The sequence below is a fragment of the Antedon mediterranea genome, chromosome 2 (assembly GCF_964355755.1).
Source record: "Antedon mediterranea chromosome 2, ecAntMedi1.1, whole genome shotgun sequence".
NCBI lineage: Eukaryota > Metazoa > Echinodermata > Crinoidea > Comatulida > Antedonidae > Antedon > Antedon mediterranea.
The window spans coordinates 10,052,849-10,073,764 of NC_092671.1; the positions used below are offsets into that span (position 1 = coordinate 10,052,849).

A 20,916-nucleotide genomic window follows, 5' to 3' on the forward strand; every position below is an offset into this window, starting at 1 on the left:
GCCCGGGCTCGAACCAGGTACCTTCTGCCTGCTTAAATGTGAAATATAAGATTTGACATCCCCGAGGGAATGATATGGCTTCCTCGAAAGGGGTTGAATTGAAAGTGTACCCTTAATATGTGTCAATACAATGTTATGAAGAAGGAATTAAATCTATTAAAACCAAGACATTGTAGGCCTACATGCATTACATCAATTATGTATGGGATACATGTATATAAAAATTGGCCGCGCATTAACCTTAAAACACATATGTGGGGGTACATACGGGACACACATTATTTGCATATAATTATTAACGAATAATCCTATCAAACTGACTAGGCCTCCTATGCCGTTTTAATTGAATCTAATTAATGTTATCCACTGGTGGCACTTACCGATTTTATTACTAATTATAGGCCTATCCCAGTGAGCCTGAATTTAATTACTCCTTGGTTACGCACACAGTAACTTATTGTAGAAATTGCAGTTCGATTTTGGTAGATTTAAACAAAACATAATTACTTATCATGTTATATAGGCCTAACATTTATGTATAAAAAATACACCGTTTCGACAAATGACAGAATTTCTTGCAAATGCAAAGTAGATAATTATTGTTATAGTAACCAGTTAAAATAACTGGCCTACAGTAAATTAATAGCGCAATTGTATAAGTAAATGAAATTCACCTTGCGTTGAATTGAAATGAAATATATTCTTGTCTAAAAGTAAAAAGTAAAAGTAAAATCAGTGATGATGATGAATACACAAATATATAAAATGAATGGCCTTTATCAATTTTGCGCATGCGTATTAAAGTACAATGCAGTATGCTAGGTTTTCACTTTTCGTGTGAAACAGCCTTCCTTCGACTCGATCCCTTGTCATGGAAAGCAAAACGTAGATGCAGAAAATAGAGTATTATTCACCTATTCGACAACTTATGCTATTTCAGGATTGTTCAATACATTAGACTGTGGTTTAACCTCTCTATTTTAGTAAGAAAGTTGAAAGACAATTCGATTTTGAGGTAAAACATGAGTGGTTTGCTACCCTTCACGCCTCCGATTGTCAAGCGATTGCTCGGGTGGAAAAAGGAAGATACTGGGGCCGAGGACAAGTGGTCCGAAAAGGCCGTCAAGTCGCTTGTAAAGAAGCTAAAGAAAAGTGGATGCCTAGAAGAATTAGAAAAGGCGATATCGAACCAAGATGCTAATACAAGTTGTGTAACAATACCAAGGTAAGCTTAGGAGGAAGACATTAGGCCTATATTATCGCCAATAGCTCAGAGGCCTAACCTACTACTAGCTAGCTAGCTAGCTAGGGCTAGGCCCACAAGCAAACGTGTTTTTGTATTGTTAAAATATTCGACGTTAAACAATTGATTTGTTTTTCCGCTGGCCTGGCAGACGTGACAATGATGATAATGTATAAGTAATACTTCACATGTATTCTTCAAAATTCTGATTTTTTTTAGCTATTTATTTAGTTTAGGCTATGATTTAAATAAGTATATACTGTTACTTATAGTAATACATTTGTGCTGTTTTAGCTAACTTTGAAAAGAAGAAATCTTTTCACAACTTTAAAGAATAGCCTATTTTATTACTGTAGCAGACTAAAATGAGACCAATTACAGTAATTTAAAGTTGTGTATCTGGTTGATAGATTGGGACCACATGGATGATTGAGCACAGACTCAGCAGGTCCACCGAATAAGATGATTGATTAATATTAATAATAAGAAAGATAATTATGGCTCCATAATAGCTGAACCTAATCCCTCCTAAATAATTGGTGTTTTATTCAGAAAATATTTAGATCCTTGCATTACAGACATTGAAACATTTCTTCCTTGGTGGAAACTATAACAATAATAATAATTTATTTGGAGTTTACATTCGACCAAATGGAAGGTGCATCCATAAGAAAGGACATATAAAAAAGATAACATGATATAGTAAACAACAAATACAATAAAAAGTTGATGTACAGTTAGGTCAACACTACAGTTAGCAAGAAACCCACTGACACCTAAATATACAAAACTACAAGAAATAACATATAGAATAAGTTAGAAACTGTACAATATAAAATGAATTGACTATTGTAATACTATAAAATGAAAAAAATATTGCTGTACAAATATGAATACAAATAATTTTATTTTCACATTGCAATGTTGTTACACATTTCTACGAAAGCACTACCAGCAAACATACATTATTGAATATTTAGTTTACACTGTACATGGTTACACCAATGTGAAATTAGCATAGCCTAAAGTTATAACAGAAACAAGAGATGTAAGTGATTTCACTGTTGTATCATGGAATTGTTACTCCATGGTTGGATTAAATCAGGCAATTATAAACAGCTATTATCTTTCCATTGTTAAAGTATAGTTTATTTGTCAAGGTAACAAATTAAAGATTATTAATTTATGGTGATAAATTAAACAAAATGGATTAAAAAACTAGACTAGTCAACAGATGGAAAAAGAAAGCAAAAGGAAGGATCTAACCTCTTAATGTACTTGTCATATTATATACTTCCTTTTATAGATCTCTGGATGGTCGTCTTCAAGTATCTCACAGGAAGGGACTTCCACACGTCATCTATTGTCGACTATGGCGCTGGCCCGATCTTCAGAGTCACCATGAACTCCGTTCATTGGAAACCTGCGAGTACGCATTCAATTTAAAACGTGAAGAGGTGTGCGTAAATCCGTACCATTATATACGGGCTGAAGCACCAGGTATTTTTATTTTTAATTCCTGTATATAATATTTGATAATGCAGTACAAAGTCAAAGAATCTGTTCTTTCTTTAAAATGCAAGTTCTGTTCATTCATGCATTTCATTGGCATGCTATTGTTTCAGATCTAGAAATACTAATAAAATTTTATGGTAACCTCATAGTTCGGAAAAAAAATTGTAAATTATGAAAAAAAAAAGAATTGCACATGATGGAATATGTAATGTAGATGTGCTCATTTACATTTCCCATCATTTCTGCAAAATAAGTCGGTTGTAATGGCAAAACATTATTTTGTCTTGTCCTTTTACTAATTTACTGTACTGTACAAGGGTTGTAATATCGGAAATATGTAGGTAGATACAGGAAATCTCCTTTGTTTTCACTATATACTTTTTTTATAGTTAACCTAAAAACTTACCTGTATTGATATTGAATAAGGAAGTGCACTATTGTAAACCTCTTTAACCTTTATAACCTAAAAAAGGATACTGTTGCTCTTCAAAAAAAAAAAAAATTATGTTTTTGAATAAGACTTTTTAATGTCACAATACACTTTGACCAACAAAAATTGATACGAAAAACCCTTATAAAGATTAATTTAAATAATTTAAAAATAATTTTTTTAAAGTTCAGGGAATAATTTCGCCAGTGTAGCATAGCAAAAAGCTATACAAAACAACCTTTTTGCTACACAATTCTACAATTTTAGGTGTGTTGATTCTGTGAAAATGTCATGATTCAACACAATTTATACACCATCATACTTTAAATAATATATATAAAAAAAAGAGTAAACGTCATAATGCAGAAATCAACCTTATCAAATTAAATGCTTACGTCAATGAGGAGTATTGCTTGTTTAGATAATTCACTTATTTCCTATTTTAGTTTTAAGTTACTGTACTATATACAGAATGCTAATTGCTTTGTTGGATAATGTATCTAGTGATAATGTCTACATTGTTCTACTAGTAAAACAGTAACAACATTTGTTTAGGTTGTTTCAATCAATAACTCATTTTACCTATAGTAGATGTTTACAGTATGAGGCAGTCTCTACAACAATCAATCAGTGTTTATGAAAAAACTTATAATAATACTATAATACTTTATAGTATGTTCTTACATACATTACATAAAAATATCCGTAGAGATTCGAACCCAATGCTGAGAGCACTCAAACCTGAGCATTACCTGCTATGCCATAAAGCAGTACAGTTAAAACTTGAACATTATTAAAGAGTAAACATAAACATAATTACAGTAGAATAATGTTTACTATAATATTTACATTTAACATTTGTAATCCATTATAAAAATTAAACAATTATTAACCGGTTAACTGTAACTATGAATTTAGAGAAAAATCAACCAGTTTACAGTGCATTCATAAAATATGAAGTCTAAAATTAGTTTTTTTTCAACATCATTGTGTTTATTGTCTTATCTCAGACAGTACAGCATACCGTATATATTGTATTTGTGCTTTAATGTGTTTAGTAGTTTTAATTCAATTCAATTCATTACTGTAACTATGAATTAAAAAAAATATCTAACAACTTTACTTTGCATTTATAAATATAAAGTATACTAATTTTTTTTTTTTACTTTTTTATATCAATATCATATCATCATCATCATCATATCTCAGACAGTACAGCATACCTTATATATTGTATTTGTGCTTTAATGTGTTTAGTTGTTTTAATTCAATTCAATTCATTACTGTAACTATGAATTAAAAAAAATATCTAACAAGTTTACTTTGCATTCATAAATATAAAGTATACCAAATTTATTATTTTTTTATATCAATATCATTGTGTTTATATAGTCTCATCTCAGACAGTACAGCATACCTAATATATTATATTTGTGCTTTGATGTGTTTAGTTGTTTTAATTCAATTCAATTCATTACTGTAACTATGAATTAAAAAAAATATCTAACAACTTTACTTTGCATTTATAAATATAAAGTATACTAATTTTTTTTTTTTACTTTTTTATATCAATATCATATCATCATCATCATCATATCTCAGACAGTACAGCATACCTTATATATTGTATTTGTGCTTTAATGTGTTTAGTTGTTTTAATTCAATTCAATTCATTACTGTAACTATGAATTAAAAAAAATATCTAACAAGTTTACTTTGCATTCATAAATATAAAGTATACCAAATTTATTATTTTTTTATATCAATATCATTGTGTTTATATAGTCTCATCTCAGACAGTACAGCATACCTAATATATTATATTTGTGCTTTGATGTGTTTAATTGTTTATTACAAGTTTCTAAATGTGGGAGAGGCACTTAGTACCAAATTCTTTTACCAAAATGACTATTTGTTCCTATGGCATTGTTAATAATATATATTAATTCTTTTTTTATTTGTTAGTTCTTCCACCTGTTCTTGTACCAAGACAAACAGATATACCAAGCGAGATAGCTTTAGATGATTTGTCCAACACAATACCAGACAATGCCAACTTTCCTGAAGATATTAAGAGAGAAATTCTTTTACCACCAGGTACAGTATTGATTTCATTCACATTTATTTTTTTTCCAAGAAAAAAGAAAATTCATACATTTACAACAAGTTATATGGTAACAATAATAGGAGCTTTTTTAGGATCGGAAATAGAAGTAAAAGAACTTGTCTTATACCAACAACCCCTAAACAGAAAAAAAGACAAATAAACAACTGCATGACAATGTTAGATATATAAATAATAATCATAAAAAAATTCATAAATGTTTCAGATATAATATAATTGAGCATATTAGAGGGAAATCAGAAACACTAGAGGAGTTTAAATTGTCCAACGCGGATTAATAAAGAATTGGAGATCTTAATTAACGAGGTTGGAAGAGAGAAAAGGGGCGATTTTAAAGATCCCTACAAAGCAATTTTTTTTTATAAACAATTACATTTTCAAATTCATGTTTGTAACAACATTGGTAAACATATTGGATTGACTGCTCTTAACCTTTCCATAGTCGCATTAACATGCTTATTATTATGATTGATTGATTTATGCTGGTAACTGTACAGTACAACATACATACACATATTAACATTCATAACTATATATAAAGTAAATGATTATCAAACCTTTGTGGACCCTACATACACAACTACATTACTTATTAAAAAGACTGGTATTCGATAACCTTAATATATTCATATTCATATTCACTCATCAATTATTTTGTTGTGAACAGACAAACTTTAATGTACTGTACAGTGTACTGTAGCAATTGGATTGTGTTACTGTAGTAGTTAGTTAGACTTTGGTCGGCCCGTCCACCACTCGGAATTTCCGACCACCATTTTCATGACGCCGACCACCAGTATTACGCATGTAGATCGTAGCCTATTGTTCGTAACTTACTACTACGATACGATGTATTGTTATTATAATTATCAATGCGTCGATCGTAGGGTGGTTCGTAGTGTTAATAAACAACACTGTCATCGCCTTTAGAAAACGCATGGACAATGAAAATTAACAATGTACTGTTCACTAATTAAAATCGGCACTGCCTAAAAATCCTACCTAAGGCTAAGCCTAGTAAGAGACGACACATTTTGGTGGTTAGTCTAATTAGCCGGACGAGACAACATCGTGTGCCTAATCGACATTGGAGCCTAGGCTTACGCTAAATTATTTAATCCTACCTTGGCTTAGCCAGTTATAAATTTGGTGACGTACTGTAAACAATATAAACAAAATATATGCAAAATCAATATATTTCATGTTAAGATTTACCATAGGGTAGGCCTATTCCATTTTTACGACATGTCACTGTGTAATGAAAATGACCCTAGTATTCTGTAGCTACAGTAACCCCGACCATAATTAATTTTGAGTGAAAAAAAAAACATGTGCTACGTGTGGTGGTGGGAACAGTTAATTTAGAGTAGAGAGTATCACGTTTCATGTCATGTGGCACTAGGTACGTACACGATCTTCTGTCGCGTTTTAGGCCTGCCATATGAGCCACGATTGACGTTCTGATACTTATTTAGAATGTTAAAGATCTTTTGTTGTCAGCATTGTTTCTGGATCGACTGGACGTTTTATTTTCAGAAGTTGGCCTAAGCCTATACTACTAGGCTAGTTCATTCGAGTCGAATAGATAAAAAAAACACCACAAAAAAATTAATATTAAAAAATCGTATCCGGATATTCACCCCCTGGACATTTACCCCCCGGACAACTACCCCCCGGACAACCACCACCTGGACCACTACCCCCTTAGGACAACTACCCCTTTAGGACAACTACCCCCCGGACAAATACTCCCCGGACAACTACCCCCTTAGGACAACAACCCCCTTAGGACAACTACCCCCTGGACAACTACCCCCCGGACAATTACCCCCTAGGAACAATTACCCCCCGGACAATTACCCCCCGGACAATTACCACCCAGAAAACTATCCCTTTAGAACACCCTAACCACCCAGACCATTCAACAACCTGACTCTGCAACTATTAATTAATAACTATATTTTAATTCGTTACTTTGACGAATTACTATTCATTATTGTAAACAAAAGTAAAAGATTGAACATAAATATAGCCTGGTGGTATAAACTGAAGATTGTCACACATGATCATAGGATAGTCGAACGTATTATATAGTACTCCATGTATTTACTGTAAAGACTGGGTTCGCTAATAATAATAATAATTTTTGCGTCAGGACAATGCTTCGATAACCACTGGTCTTAAAAGAATTAATTTTTATCTCAAATTTGTCATATATGTATTTTTGTACACTTGAAGAATAATATCACTTTTGATATTTGACCTCAATGTTCACTCACCGAATAAACGTCGATCTTTAAATAAATTCCCCTCAAATAAACGGTGACCATGTCACTCCCATGAAACATCATATGGAATAATCGGCGTCTATTTCCATTAGATTATACCCCCTCCCATTGAATAAACAACTTTCTTCCAATAAATGTCCACCTAAAAACCACCTAAACAATAAACAGCCCAGGCCGTTTTTTCAATAAATACGGTACTTTAAATCTAGCACATCTAGGGTCTAGCGTGCTGTTAAACAGAATAATCGGTTAAAAACGGGTGTTTCGAAACTAGAGACCCGAGACCAGAGACCCGAGACCCAATACGAAAAGAGAGACCTAAATATACGAAAAGGGAGACCCACGTACGAAAAGGGAGACCCCACTATACGAAAAGGGAGACCTAAATATACGAAAAGGGAGACCCCACTATACAAAAAGGGAGACCCTAATATACGAAAAGGGAGACCTAAATATACGAAAAGGGAGACCAAATATACGAAAAGGGAGACCCAAATATACGAAATGGGAGACCTAAATATACGAAAAGGGAGACCCACTATAAGAAAAGGGAGACCCCACTATACGAAAAGAGAGACCACACTATACGAAAAGGGAGACCCTAATATACGAAAAAGGGAGACCCAAATATAGGTCTCCCTTTTCGTATTGGGTCTCGTGTCAGGTCTCTAGTCTCTAGTTTCGAAACACCCGTTAAAAACAGATGATTTCATTTTTACAGAAACCGGTCCTATATATTTGTCTACTTTTGGATTGGGGGGGGGGGGGGGGGTAGTTGACCGGGGGGTAGTTGACCGGGGGGTAGTTGACCGGGGGGTAGTTGACCGGGGGGTAGTTGACCGGGGGGTAGTTATCCTAAGGGGGTAGTTGTCCTAAGGGGGTGGTTGTCCTAAGGGGGTGGTTGTCCGGGGGGTAGTTGGGGGTAGTTGACCGGGGGGTAGTTGACCGGGGGGTAGTTATCCTAAGGGGGTAGTTGTCCTAAGGGGGTGGTTGTCCTAAGGGGGTGGTTGTCCGGGGGGTAGTTGTCCGGGGGGTTGTTATCCTAAGGGGGTAGTTGTCTTAAGAGGGTAGTTGTCCGGGGGGTAGTTGTCCGGGGGGTAGTTGTCCGGGGGGTAGTTGTCCTAAGGGGGTAGTTGTCCGGGTGGTAAACATCCGGGGGGTAACTGTCTAGGGGGTAGGTGTCCTAGAACCTTAAAAAATAATATTTAATAATAAATGCTTCCGAGTAATTTACAACTTGGTCCTCTGTCAGTCAAAATTGACTCATTAATTTAATTGTGCACACCTTGTTACCTCACAAAAACATCGTAATGCATTTTTCCAACCTTATTATGAAATGCGTGGGTTTGGCGGAGTAGCCGTGTCTTTTCTATAATCCTACTGTATATTGTTATCTCTACTCTATACTGGAATGTATGTTTAAATTACTTTAAAAAGTTTCATTTTGATTTTGGTCACTTTACTTGTTTTTATTGATTATTTTTGGAAAAAAATAGTGCTTCCTCATATTACTCATTTTAAGTGATATTTTAAAGACATCATTTGATTATTAAGCAAGTAATTGCATTACAATTATTATCAGTATTATCACAGATATGGATGAATCTAATATGGATATTGAATCTGATGTAGGTATGAATTAAGACTATTATGACCTGGTTGAAGATCACATGTTAAGTCATTGACGTAATAAAGGCAAACATGTTGACTTAATAATCTACCATATTTCCCGTATTGGGATCTAATCTTAATGTTCAGAAGTGGGTAGTGAAATAATTGAATTTGTCAAATGGCAAGTATAAGAAATGTCATGTCATACAGTACATACAGTACTGCACTACTGTATTTGTACAATGTTGTTTATAGATACAGGTACAGAATCCAGTAGTGGGTAAGAAGTACCAGAACACAACAAAATTATTATTTCATTGACAACCATAAATGATGAATTCTGCCCATAGAATAATCCAATTTCATCCCCAATCTTGATAACAGTAACAATCATTTATTTTATATTAGTTTATTTGCACAAAAATCAAAATGTTTACTTGTATGTGACAGTACAGTGAGTATGACCTACATAATTATATAGTACAAATATGTAGTTATAAGGTGGTATATTTTGTGGTGAATACTTCATAGTTGTTTTAATACAATATAATGTATTATATAATTTATTTAAACGTTATAACTTGTATTGTATGCTGTACCACGAATGCCTTTGTCCTATTGAACTAAGAATGCCCTTTTGGTGGTCTATCACTACCATTATTTCACCCATAACAAGGTCATCTTAACCTAGCCATTTCCGTTTTGCCTCTTCCATTATCACTCTGAGGTAAATAAAATATTTAGTATTATTTCTGGTAATTACAGCAAATAATTTAGAATTAGAATTTTACTTGTGGTTAGATATTTAAAAGCCTGTTTGATTTTTATTAGATATGTTTAAAATTAATGAGTTGAAAAACATTTAGAAGAATGTGTGATTGTTGTACTTGACCTGAATTAAAATGGACTGTGTTGATTTTGTCCTTGAAATGCTTTGTTGGTAGTTGTAGTCCAGACTGGTTGGGTTGCAGGTTGGCAACCTTCACTACAGCAAAAAAGCACACATGTCTAGCATACGTATACTGATTTTATTAATGAAATACTGTAATATTATTTGAAGAGTTAGAATTGAACAAAAAATAAAAGATCATTCAGGTAATTTTAATTAGTTATCCGCTTAGTAGCGGATAACTCCTTGTTTTATTTTATGACATATTTATTAGGTTATTATAGTTAGGCTAACTTATATTGTTTGTGTGACTGTAAGGAATTACTGTAAATTGGGTAAATGAGAAAAGATTATGTGTAATATAGCAAGTTTAGATTTCAATGTTAACATTTAGTTTTACTTTGTTTGTATTATTGATTATAGCAATTTAAATTGTAATTGTTTAAATGTTACATACAGTAAACAATTCGTTAATTAACAGTTTTTTATTAAAAGAAATTTTTTAAAGGAATGGTAGACTTTAGTACAGGACTGTATACAGTACAGTAGTGATCCTTACAAAAATACAGAGGCCCTCTTCCTATGTACATTTTCTCATTCATCGGGACATTAAAGAGTTCTCAAAACCCTTCTTGGTTGCAACCCAGATCAGGGAGTTGTCTTAACTGCAACTCCCTGCCCAGATGATACTGTCAGATAATTTTATTGATAATTAATAAACTACCTTTACTGTACAATACACTATATGTACAATGTATTCAATTAGCTCTGTATCATTTTAGCCAAACATGTAAAGCCTTCTACTCTTAGCCACCACTTCATCAAGAGACAATTTGGAATCAGTTTATGCACAGTAATATAACAATAAGGTTAACATTCATATCAACAGTATAGCAAAAAAAAAACTATTGGTACTGAGGATAATCAGGTTATCTAGGTTAAACTGCGTAGTTTTATGTTGTTATCGTAGATATTGGCATTGTTCCAGTCCCAACAAAACCTAGCCTTAGTCTTACGCTAGTTAACTTCTCTGTATCAGAATTTTACAATCCGCTTACAGGCAGCCATTGTTGCCCAGTAAATATTGACCAATGACCTCTCCTCTAGCCTCCTTTCCAGTTTGAATTTAAATGTGGTAGCCTATGACGATTCATGTTTATGAATGACGTAGTATGTTTCTGAAAATATAAGAATACTATTCAGTCTCTGTATACTTCCTGGACTATCTTTGTAAACGTTAACACTATCGATCTATTCAAGGAATATCTTGTATTGAGTGGACTTAAATTTGGTGGTAAGATAAACAATAATTAAGTACTGCATTATCACAACAATCAACGTATTTCAGACATCGCTGGCCTGGTCTTTTTTAATCTGCACTTAGCATTAGCATTGTATCACACAGTATGTATTGGAACCAAGCCAGTTAGGGTTACACTACCGTACCTAGTTCTCTATAATATCAGCAAGCTTAGTGGTGGGTGTGTACAGACCGCATTCAAATTACTTACCAATTTTTTTAAATCTCTAGTTGCTAACCAGCATACTACTACAGTATACTATACCAGAGTCAAAATAGGACTGGACTATTGCCGTTACTAGTACAGTATCTGTGTTGGGGGTACAAAATACAGTATTTATAGCATGGGTGTGTTTGCAATACTTTAAGTTTAAGTTTTAAGTTTTGAATCTGCCTTTAAATGATACAGTATGCCACTGTGCAGAGTGACGGGTCCATATCAAATTATACACCCAGATATTCCTTTTCTAGAATTTTAAATTACACTGACAGTTTTAAATCTAGCAAATATGGAGAAAAAAAATAGCATTAACAAACTTGCATTACCGTAGCCATATAATTTTATTTTATAAATTTACATATTCTTTTTTTTTGTAATAATAATGATATATAACAATAATATAATTTTTATTACAGATTACCCATAATTAATACCCTCAAAACCAGACATTCATATAGACAGTTAGGTTGACCCAAACCTTCTCTGCATTTGACCCCAGGTAAATTGGCAACTTGCCAGCCTATTGCAGGCTTGATAAATCGCATTACATTAACATCGGAGCTGTGAATTTCTTGGAAATAATAATAATATTAAAAATTACAGTTATGGGTATTGTAAATGTAAATTTGGGAATTTGTAATTTACTATAATAATATATAAATAGGATTCTTTTCAAAAAATCGGTACGTTGATGTAATTTTTTTTTTCATACGCCCATTTCACAGATGACGTCATTAGAATGTGTAATTTAATAAAATGTTATTTAGTTACTGTACAATAATGTCTATTTAAATTGCATTGCCTACTTTGGGACACCCAAATTTAGTGGTAACCTATTCATTGGCACACACATGCAGGGGACCCTCCCAAATGTGACCCTCTTAATAGTTAATAGTATAGTCAAAATATAAGTACCATATTTATACCCTGCTACTGTATATACAGTAAGGTTAAACATAAACTATTATAAAATTAGATTATCCAAAATACAGTATATGTTATATTTTACACTTATTTCTTTCATAAATAATTTTCTCATACAAACAATTTTCCCTTCCTTAACCATTAATGTTTATGATTTGATTTATTTTAGTAATCTCTTCTCATCACATTTTTTGAAGAATATGAGAATTAATTGACAATGTCTCATAATAATTAATACATTCATGGAAATACAAAATTCTATAAATTAATTTTACAAAAAAAGTGTGATGTGCCCAAATATGGTAGTGATATGACCAAGTATAGTAGTGATATGACATCATCATGTCCATATATGGGCACATGACATTTTAGTTAAATTTTGATACACTAGTGTAGACAAAGCTTTATAAACACTACAGTACTGGTTTGTTGTTTGCTTCAGAAATTATCATTTTAATTGGTTAATTACAAATTCAACAAGGATTTCATTTTATTACTGTCGTACTGATGTAGTTTAATGTTTTTACTCAGTAAATCACTACCCAAATAAATTGATCTCAATTTTTTGATAGAGCTATGTATATAAACATAATATTTAAATACTATGTCAGGGATGTTCTCAACAAATTAAATTAATATAAAATTGTCCTTGGTTAAATAGTATTTTACTACTTTGCCCTTTTAAATGCTGTTTAAAAAATGATATTTATTTAACATGTTTTTTGTCGAATCATTTTTATTTTGCAGTGGTCCATTGACATGGCTATAAGGTTGCTATGCAACAAAATACCTAATCAACTACTGTAGCTCTTTCCATGTTTAGTAGCTTGTGTGTTTAACTGATAGTATGTTCATTTTGTTTTGCAGAGACACCGCCACCAGGCTACATGAGTGAAGATGGGGACACTAATACAGAAAGCATGGACACGTCTCAAACTGGAAGTAAGACTTTTATATTTTTTTCCTCTTTTATTATATATTTGAATATATAGTAGACATTTATTATTATTTCTAATGATTGAATGACCATCGAGAGTGAGATAAAAGAATCCTGTTACTTTTTTCATTCTTACAGGTTTTCTTAATGAAATTCTATGTTTTGATTATCATTTTTCAATAAAAATATTTCTGCTTACTAATTGAAATATTTCCGAACTTTTTCCAGGTGCTGCTGTGTCTCCTAGCCCCAGTGATTTTCAAGGTAAGTCAAACTATGATTGATGGATATCACTTCTCAAGTGACATGAAACACACTAGTCACATCATACTGTAGTTTTTTACATTAAGCTTAGGTCGTGTTTATACAACACCCTAAATTTGAACACGGCTTTAATTTTTAGCGTGTTGTTCGGACCGAGGTCAACCCACCTTAACGTTTGCTGTTATACTAGAAATCACGATACCGTGTTGTACCGGAAGTTTCATCAACACGCAGTGCATGCTAGGATAAAAGGTCAAATCGTTGATCGCTTGAATTGAATTGTTGGCTGGGTTGTCAACAAATCATCGTCGCCTCCTCGCTGTCCGATGTATTCGCGCGGTTTTTACCGTTTTCATTATTGTATTCGTTCACGTTTGCATTGTTGTTTATTTTGTTCTCGGTTCATTTAAATTAATAAAAGTTATTTTAAGGGTTTGTTTCATTGTTTCATCTATACACTATGGAAGAAGATGCCATTTTTGCGATGTTATTTTTTATTCTGTTTGGAGTGGGAAACGATAGTCTATAGAGGCCTACTACCACTACGAGTTGGCCCTACCAGGCTAGGCGTAAGACGTGGTAGGAGGATGATTGCTGGCAGCGAAGCAGCAATAAATGGGCCCAATCTTGTTAGACGTCGCATGACATGATTGATATTACGACCTGTTTTAACGAGAGGTCAAAATATACCCTGAGGACACTTCCAACACGGTAACGGCGACCGGGAATCCACCAAATTTTAGGATTCAGCCAAGTAGCCTTTTTTGCAATTAAAATCTCATTACATGGAATCTCTTTGTTGTTATACAACACACTTCTCGTAGGCGTGTAGAATATGCGTGTAATAGCGTGTTGTATAAACGCGCCCTTAGTTTGCACTTAAGTAGGTTGCCCAATTGCCCAATCACAAGCGACAGTTCGGATAATCGATCATGTTGTGATTTGTCAAAATATTTGTGGTGCGCTATACTTCTCTGAGTTGCATCCATCCAAGTGAGAACTATGCTTTATATTATTAGTAAATCTTGATATAAAAAGTAACTTATTCTTTGTTTTACCTTATGATTACATTTCTACCAGTTATTTTTATATCTATTAGTTAGATAAATGATTCCACTTACGAGTTAAAATAACTATAGTGTGGCATTTAATGAATAGGCAAACTGCCTTTATCATGTCACATTTTAAGGCAGTTTGCCTATTCATTAAATGCCACAATATACAGTAGTTATTATATCTATTAGATTGTTATCATGTCACATTTTAAGGCAGTTTGCCTATTCATTAAATGCCACAATATAGTTATTATATCTATTAGATTGTTATCATGTCACATTTTAAGGCAGTTTGCCTATTCATTAAATGCCACAATATAGTTATTATATCTATTAGATTGTTAACATGTCACATTTTAAGGCAGTTTGCCTATTCATTAAATGCCACAATATAGTTATTATATCTATTAGATTGTTAACATGTCACATTTTAAGGCAGTTTGCCTATTCATTAAATGCCACAATATAGTTATTATATCTATTAGATTGTTATCATGTCACATTTTAAGGCAGTTTGCCTATTCATTAAATGCCACAATATAGTTATTATATCTATTAGATTGTTATCATGTCACATTTTAAGGCAGTTTGCCTATTCATTAAATGCCACAATATAGTTATTATATCTATTAGATTGTTAACATGTCACATTTTAAGGCAGTTTGCCTATTCATTAAATGCCACAATATAGTTATTATATCTATTAGATTGTTAACATGTCACATTTTAAGGCAGTTTTCCTATTCATTAAATGCCACAATATACAGTAGTTATTATATCTATTAGATTGTTAACATGTCACATTTTAAGGCAGTTTGCCTATTCATTAAATGCCACAATATAGTTATTATATCTATTAGATTGTTAACATTTGTCCTGGTACTTATCATTTCTAATAAATATTTGTTGCTTCCTATAAATCATACATGTGCTATGTTAATAAGTATAATACCAAGTACCATTTATTTTTTCTTATTTTCAATTGTTTGCAATTTTTGTTCTTTTATAACAAAAGCCAACATAAACAGGTCTACAACATATTTTGATATCATTAAATCATATTTCTCCCACAATTCTTGTATGAAAATACATAACACATCCATTTCAACATTTTTGTTATGTGCTAGATGTCCAACCAGTCTCTTACTCCAAGCCAATGATCAAAAGCAACATAGTTCTAAAAATGGCTTGCATATATATCCAGATATCCAAAAGATATTATAGCCGAAGGCTAGATGGCAATCTTTTAATGTTATCGCAGTTCAAAAGTGATTCTCCACTGGAGAGGGAACCAACAAGATGGCGGCTGCAATCGACCAATCAGATATGCCCTGCTAAGCCTGTGTTGAGCCTATCTGCGTGAGAACGATACGCAATGCAGCGCGTTAAGCGTATAAACACAAACGCATTCTAAATGATCCTCGTATACAAAAAATGCTATATTACCAAGAAATTATTCGTTCATTGTGATTAACAATAACTATATTGAATTTTATAAAAACTTCACTGTGCTTTGACAAGAATATGTGTTGTAATTTATGTGGTCTTAATGTATTATATTAGATTATTATTTTTTATATTAAATAATGTTTTTGAACACATTTACAGCCGCCATCTTGATGGTTCCCCTCCTGTTGGAATCACTTTTCAGTCTGGAGTGTGCCCTCTAGCCTTCGGCTTAATATCTCGATGAGATATCCTTACATCATATCACTCCCACAATTCTTGTAGATGAAAATACATAACACATCCATTTCAACATTTTTTTTTATGTGCTAGATGTCCAATCAGTCTCTTACTCCGAGCCAATGTTCAAAAGCAGCATATTTCTAAAAATGGCTTGAACATATCCAGATATCCTTACATCATGTTCCCACAATTACTGTATTATGTAGATGAAAATACATTACACATCCATGATTTAAACATTTTTTTTATGTTCTAGATGTCCAACCAGTCTCTTACACCGAACCAATGTTCTGGTGTTCAATCTCGTATTATGAGATGAACCAAAGGGTCGGCGAGACTTTCCATGCTTCACAACCATCGTTGACTATAGATGGTTTCACAGATCCTTCCAATTCAGAGAGATTCTGTCTTGGTTTACTGTCAAACGTTAACAGAGAATCTGTTGTGGAAATGACAAGGAGACATGTCGGTAAGAACATTTTTTATATTGGATTATGTTATTATAGTTATAGTTAGCGGACACAGTGCATAATGGCATTTTGGTTGCTTGGCCAGATTTTTATACTTACCTTAAAACATCCCTCTAGGCGATGATGGTGAGTAAAGCTGGCCTAACCCTTGTATTAACACAGTGCATAATTATATTTTGGTTGCCATGTATGGTACGCCACCAAGGCCAAATATTTATACTTCCCTCAAAACATCCTTCAAGGCGATGCTGGTGAGTAAAGTTGGCCTAACCCTTGTATTAACAAAAAAATGATAGTGAGTAAATTATGAAATTATGATGTGAATGGCGCCATAAGTTTTGTATTCATATTAATAAATTGGGAGTTATGCCTCTATCATATAATTGCACAATTTTTGTACCGTTATTATTTTTCATTATTTTTTAGGTAAAGGTGTGAGGTTATATTATATTGGAGGTGAGGTATTTGCAGAATGCTTAAGTGAAAGTAGCATATTTGTTCAAAGTCCAAATTGTAACCAGAGGTATGGATGGCATCCTGCTACTGTGTGTAAAATCCCTCCAGGTAAGTAATAATCATGGATGGTGAGTTTTACTGTTTATCATTAAAAAGCAGAACTGACCAGGTCTTGTGTTGATATTATTGGTTATTCTGGTTTACTGCTTGGCCATTCAAAAATACTGCTTAAAAAAACACACAAAAAACCCTTAGGCTAACTGCATTTTTTCTAAGTTAAGGAATGTAAACTTTAAAAAAAACTTTATATTGCCCTCATTCGTCCGCATCTAGAATATGTCCAAAAATTTGCGTTGAAAATAATTTGCAAAGCATGGAAAACATTATATATCTCTCTGTTTTAGAACTAATTTATTATCTCTAAAAACGTCGTTTATATTTTTTTTAAATTGTTAACATTTTTCCGTTTTGTTCGATTTATTCATTTTATTCCTCCTAATATCTTAGTTCAACCAAAATGTCCATCTGCACGTTTCCATCACTCAGAAAAATTTGTTATTCCGTTTTCTCGCACACAGGCATTTAAATCATCATACTATCCCTCTGTTATTTCACTTTGGAACACATTACCTCAATCTGTAGTTAATTCACAAACCATATTATCATCAACCTTTCGAATTATTTTAAGCACATATTTCTTTTTCTTTTACTGTTTTTCTGTATTAAATTAGCTACTAGCCTTAACGGCTATGTGACTATCTGGCTTTTCCGGGAGACATGTCTCCGAATTGTCATAAATAAATTAAATAAAAAATACAATAAAAAAAAAACACCTTCCTTGTAATAGTTCTATGTCTTGTCTCCCAATTTGGTATGTAGATGTACTTTATATCATTTAACAGGTTGCAATTTGAAGATTTTCAATAATCAAGAATTTGCTGCCCTCTTGTCGCAGTCCGTTCATCGTGGCTTTGAAGCCGTTTATCAACTCACACGTATGTGCACAATTCGTATGAGCTTCGTTAAAGGATGGGGCGCTGAGTACCGTCGCCAGACAATCATAAGTACCCCTTGCTGGATTGAAATGCATCTCAATGGACCGTTGCAGTGGTTAGACAGGGTGTTACAACAGATGGGACCACACCCTTTTACTGTGGGAAGCAAGTCATAGAAATACACTTCAGTTATAAGGCCAATTTTGAGTACATGATTTAGAAATATTTACTGATGATCAGTCACAAGCTTATAGATATAAGTAAGGTTATTTTGAGTGTGTCAATCGTTTATATAACTACTTAATAAAGTAGATGCTGGTGGCTAATCAATGGATATCAATATAGTAACATTTTTATATTCTCCAAAAAAAAAATTATTGATAATCAAATTAAATATTTTTCTTTTAAATTGGATTGTAATATAGTTTTCAATTTTATTGTCTGATACTTGCCTTGACTATTCATTTTTACAAAACTTACGAACACAATTTGCAGCTAGTCCATCATGTATGGTTGACAAAAAGGCTATACTTAATACAAACTGAAATAGATTTGTAATGATAAAGTTTGACAATCAATTTTTATGTAAGAATTGTCATGTGTAGACTATTGTATTAAACAGTTGTTGAGACGTTATACTAAAAACAAAAACAAACCTTTTTACTATTAAGGTGGCCCCAAATTGTCTCAGCTCGACTTAAATTGGTTATTGTCATTGTTTATTTATATTTTTAGTTTTTTATTTTCTGTTAACATATTGATGTAAATAGCCTTTTTTTTTGTAAATATTTGCTTGTGTTTTAAGTAAAGAACAAAAGTATGTTGTATTAAATCAAATACAACAACATGTTTTATTCGGAAATTAGTGGTGCTGTACCAATTGGAAATTTATAAGATTCCTGTATAAAGATTGTTTAAATAAAGAAATAATTATTATTAAAGTTCATATTGAGGAGATCAAAGTAGAGTTTTAAATTTTATATGTGAAGATTTTTCACATGTTGATGTCCGTAAATTAATTATAATGACTTAAAAGGTGTGTTTTGAGTTTTAAAAAACATTTTAGGATTCCCTCCTAGGCCTTGAGTGTTGATGGCATACAAGTTTAGTTTAGTCAGCAATTTAGCCTGCCTTTCAAGGACTAAAAAACAATTCGTCAAAATCCGCCACAATTTAGTTGAGGTTGGCTTAATTTAGACAGATTTAGCTCAAACTACATTTAAAGACCGGTTTAAGAACATGGTAGTAAATGTGTTGGAAAGATTTTAGGATTTAAAGAAAGTTTTTTAAGTGTGCATTGTTTTCTGGGAATCCGAAAAGAAACATTAATCTTCAGAACGTACAAAACTGGCACCCATAATGCTTTGCCTTTGAAGTAACGTGGTCATTAAGACTGAACAAGAGAGGGCTCACTAACATGGGGATAAATTATATGAAGTTTGAAGGCAAAAGGTTTTTCCTCTTCTATACATTTAGCTTACTTTTACACTTGCTGTAAATACACCGTATTGTTATTTTAAATATAATATATAATATCCTGATGTAATATATAGCTGTATTAGATATTTTATGTGCATGTTGCAAGAGAAATTTAGCTTAGACCAACTCGAAGAAAAGGCAGCTGATGTAAGCAAAATATACACAATTTTTACATTAAAGTAATATTTTTTTACAATTTGTTCGGTGCTTGCTGTAGACATAAAAATGAAACCTTGTTTTAAGAAGACATGGTCAATTGTTTTAAATGCTAATTATATACGTATGGAGTTGAAAGAGAGAATATATTTGGTTATTTTATACAGTAGAACTTTCATTGGGGTATGTTTGATCTGAAGGGCATTGTGGGAAGATAAAAGACGGCAAGAAAAATGTGTAAATAACATCAATACAATGATCCTTTTTACCAAACAGCAGGATGACTATGTGTGTACATGATGGCCTAAAGTTTAATTTGATTTTGGGATATATATATATAACATACTTTGTTGGATAAAAGACTACTATTAATAACTACTCAAACATCTTGCCCTGTGGTTTTTTTTTTAGTTACTACTGTAAATAAATGTATCGCTAAGATCATGCTTGGTTTGTAATTCACATTGTAGACAATTATTGTTTGTTCTATCAATCTGTGATATAATATAACATGCTACACTACATGATAACAAATCATGTAATATACAAGTTTGTAATGCTGTAATATTAAATTGGGATTTAATGGGTGAATATATTTTGTATAAAAAAAGTCTTGAGACCGTCTTCACTATGGTTTTTAAAAATGAATGTAACAAGTAAATTGTTTTATATGAAGAAAGTTTTTAAGGTAACTATATATACATTATGTTCTAAACAATGAATATTATATTAATACTGCTGTTAACCAGAAAAATGTCAATAAATTACCGTATCTGTATTTTGTAATGTGTTTGGCTTTTAAAATGGACATTTGATATTAATTCTATGAAATATTGCAATGTCAAATCAAAATATTATAACAGTAATAAT

At 32.4% G+C, this 20,916-nt stretch overlaps 1 protein-coding gene across 1 annotated transcript; it reads left to right on the forward strand.

The window, feature by feature from the left end:
- The first annotated feature begins 845 nt into the window (after positions 1 to 845).
- LOC140040349 (mothers against decapentaplegic homolog 3-like) lies at positions 846 to 20,806 on the forward strand. The gene is made up of 8 exons (XM_072086215.1): positions 846 to 1,225; positions 2,550 to 2,743; positions 5,154 to 5,285; positions 13,413 to 13,487; positions 13,711 to 13,746; positions 16,747 to 16,959; positions 17,387 to 17,524; positions 18,319 to 20,806. The coding sequence occupies exons 1-8, from the start codon at positions 1,023 to 1,025 to the stop codon at positions 18,585 to 18,587; spliced, it is 1,260 nt and encodes a 419-aa protein (XP_071942316.1). The 5' UTR covers positions 846 to 1,022; the 3' UTR covers positions 18,588 to 20,806.
- Positions 20,807 to 20,916: the final 110 nt, after the last annotated feature.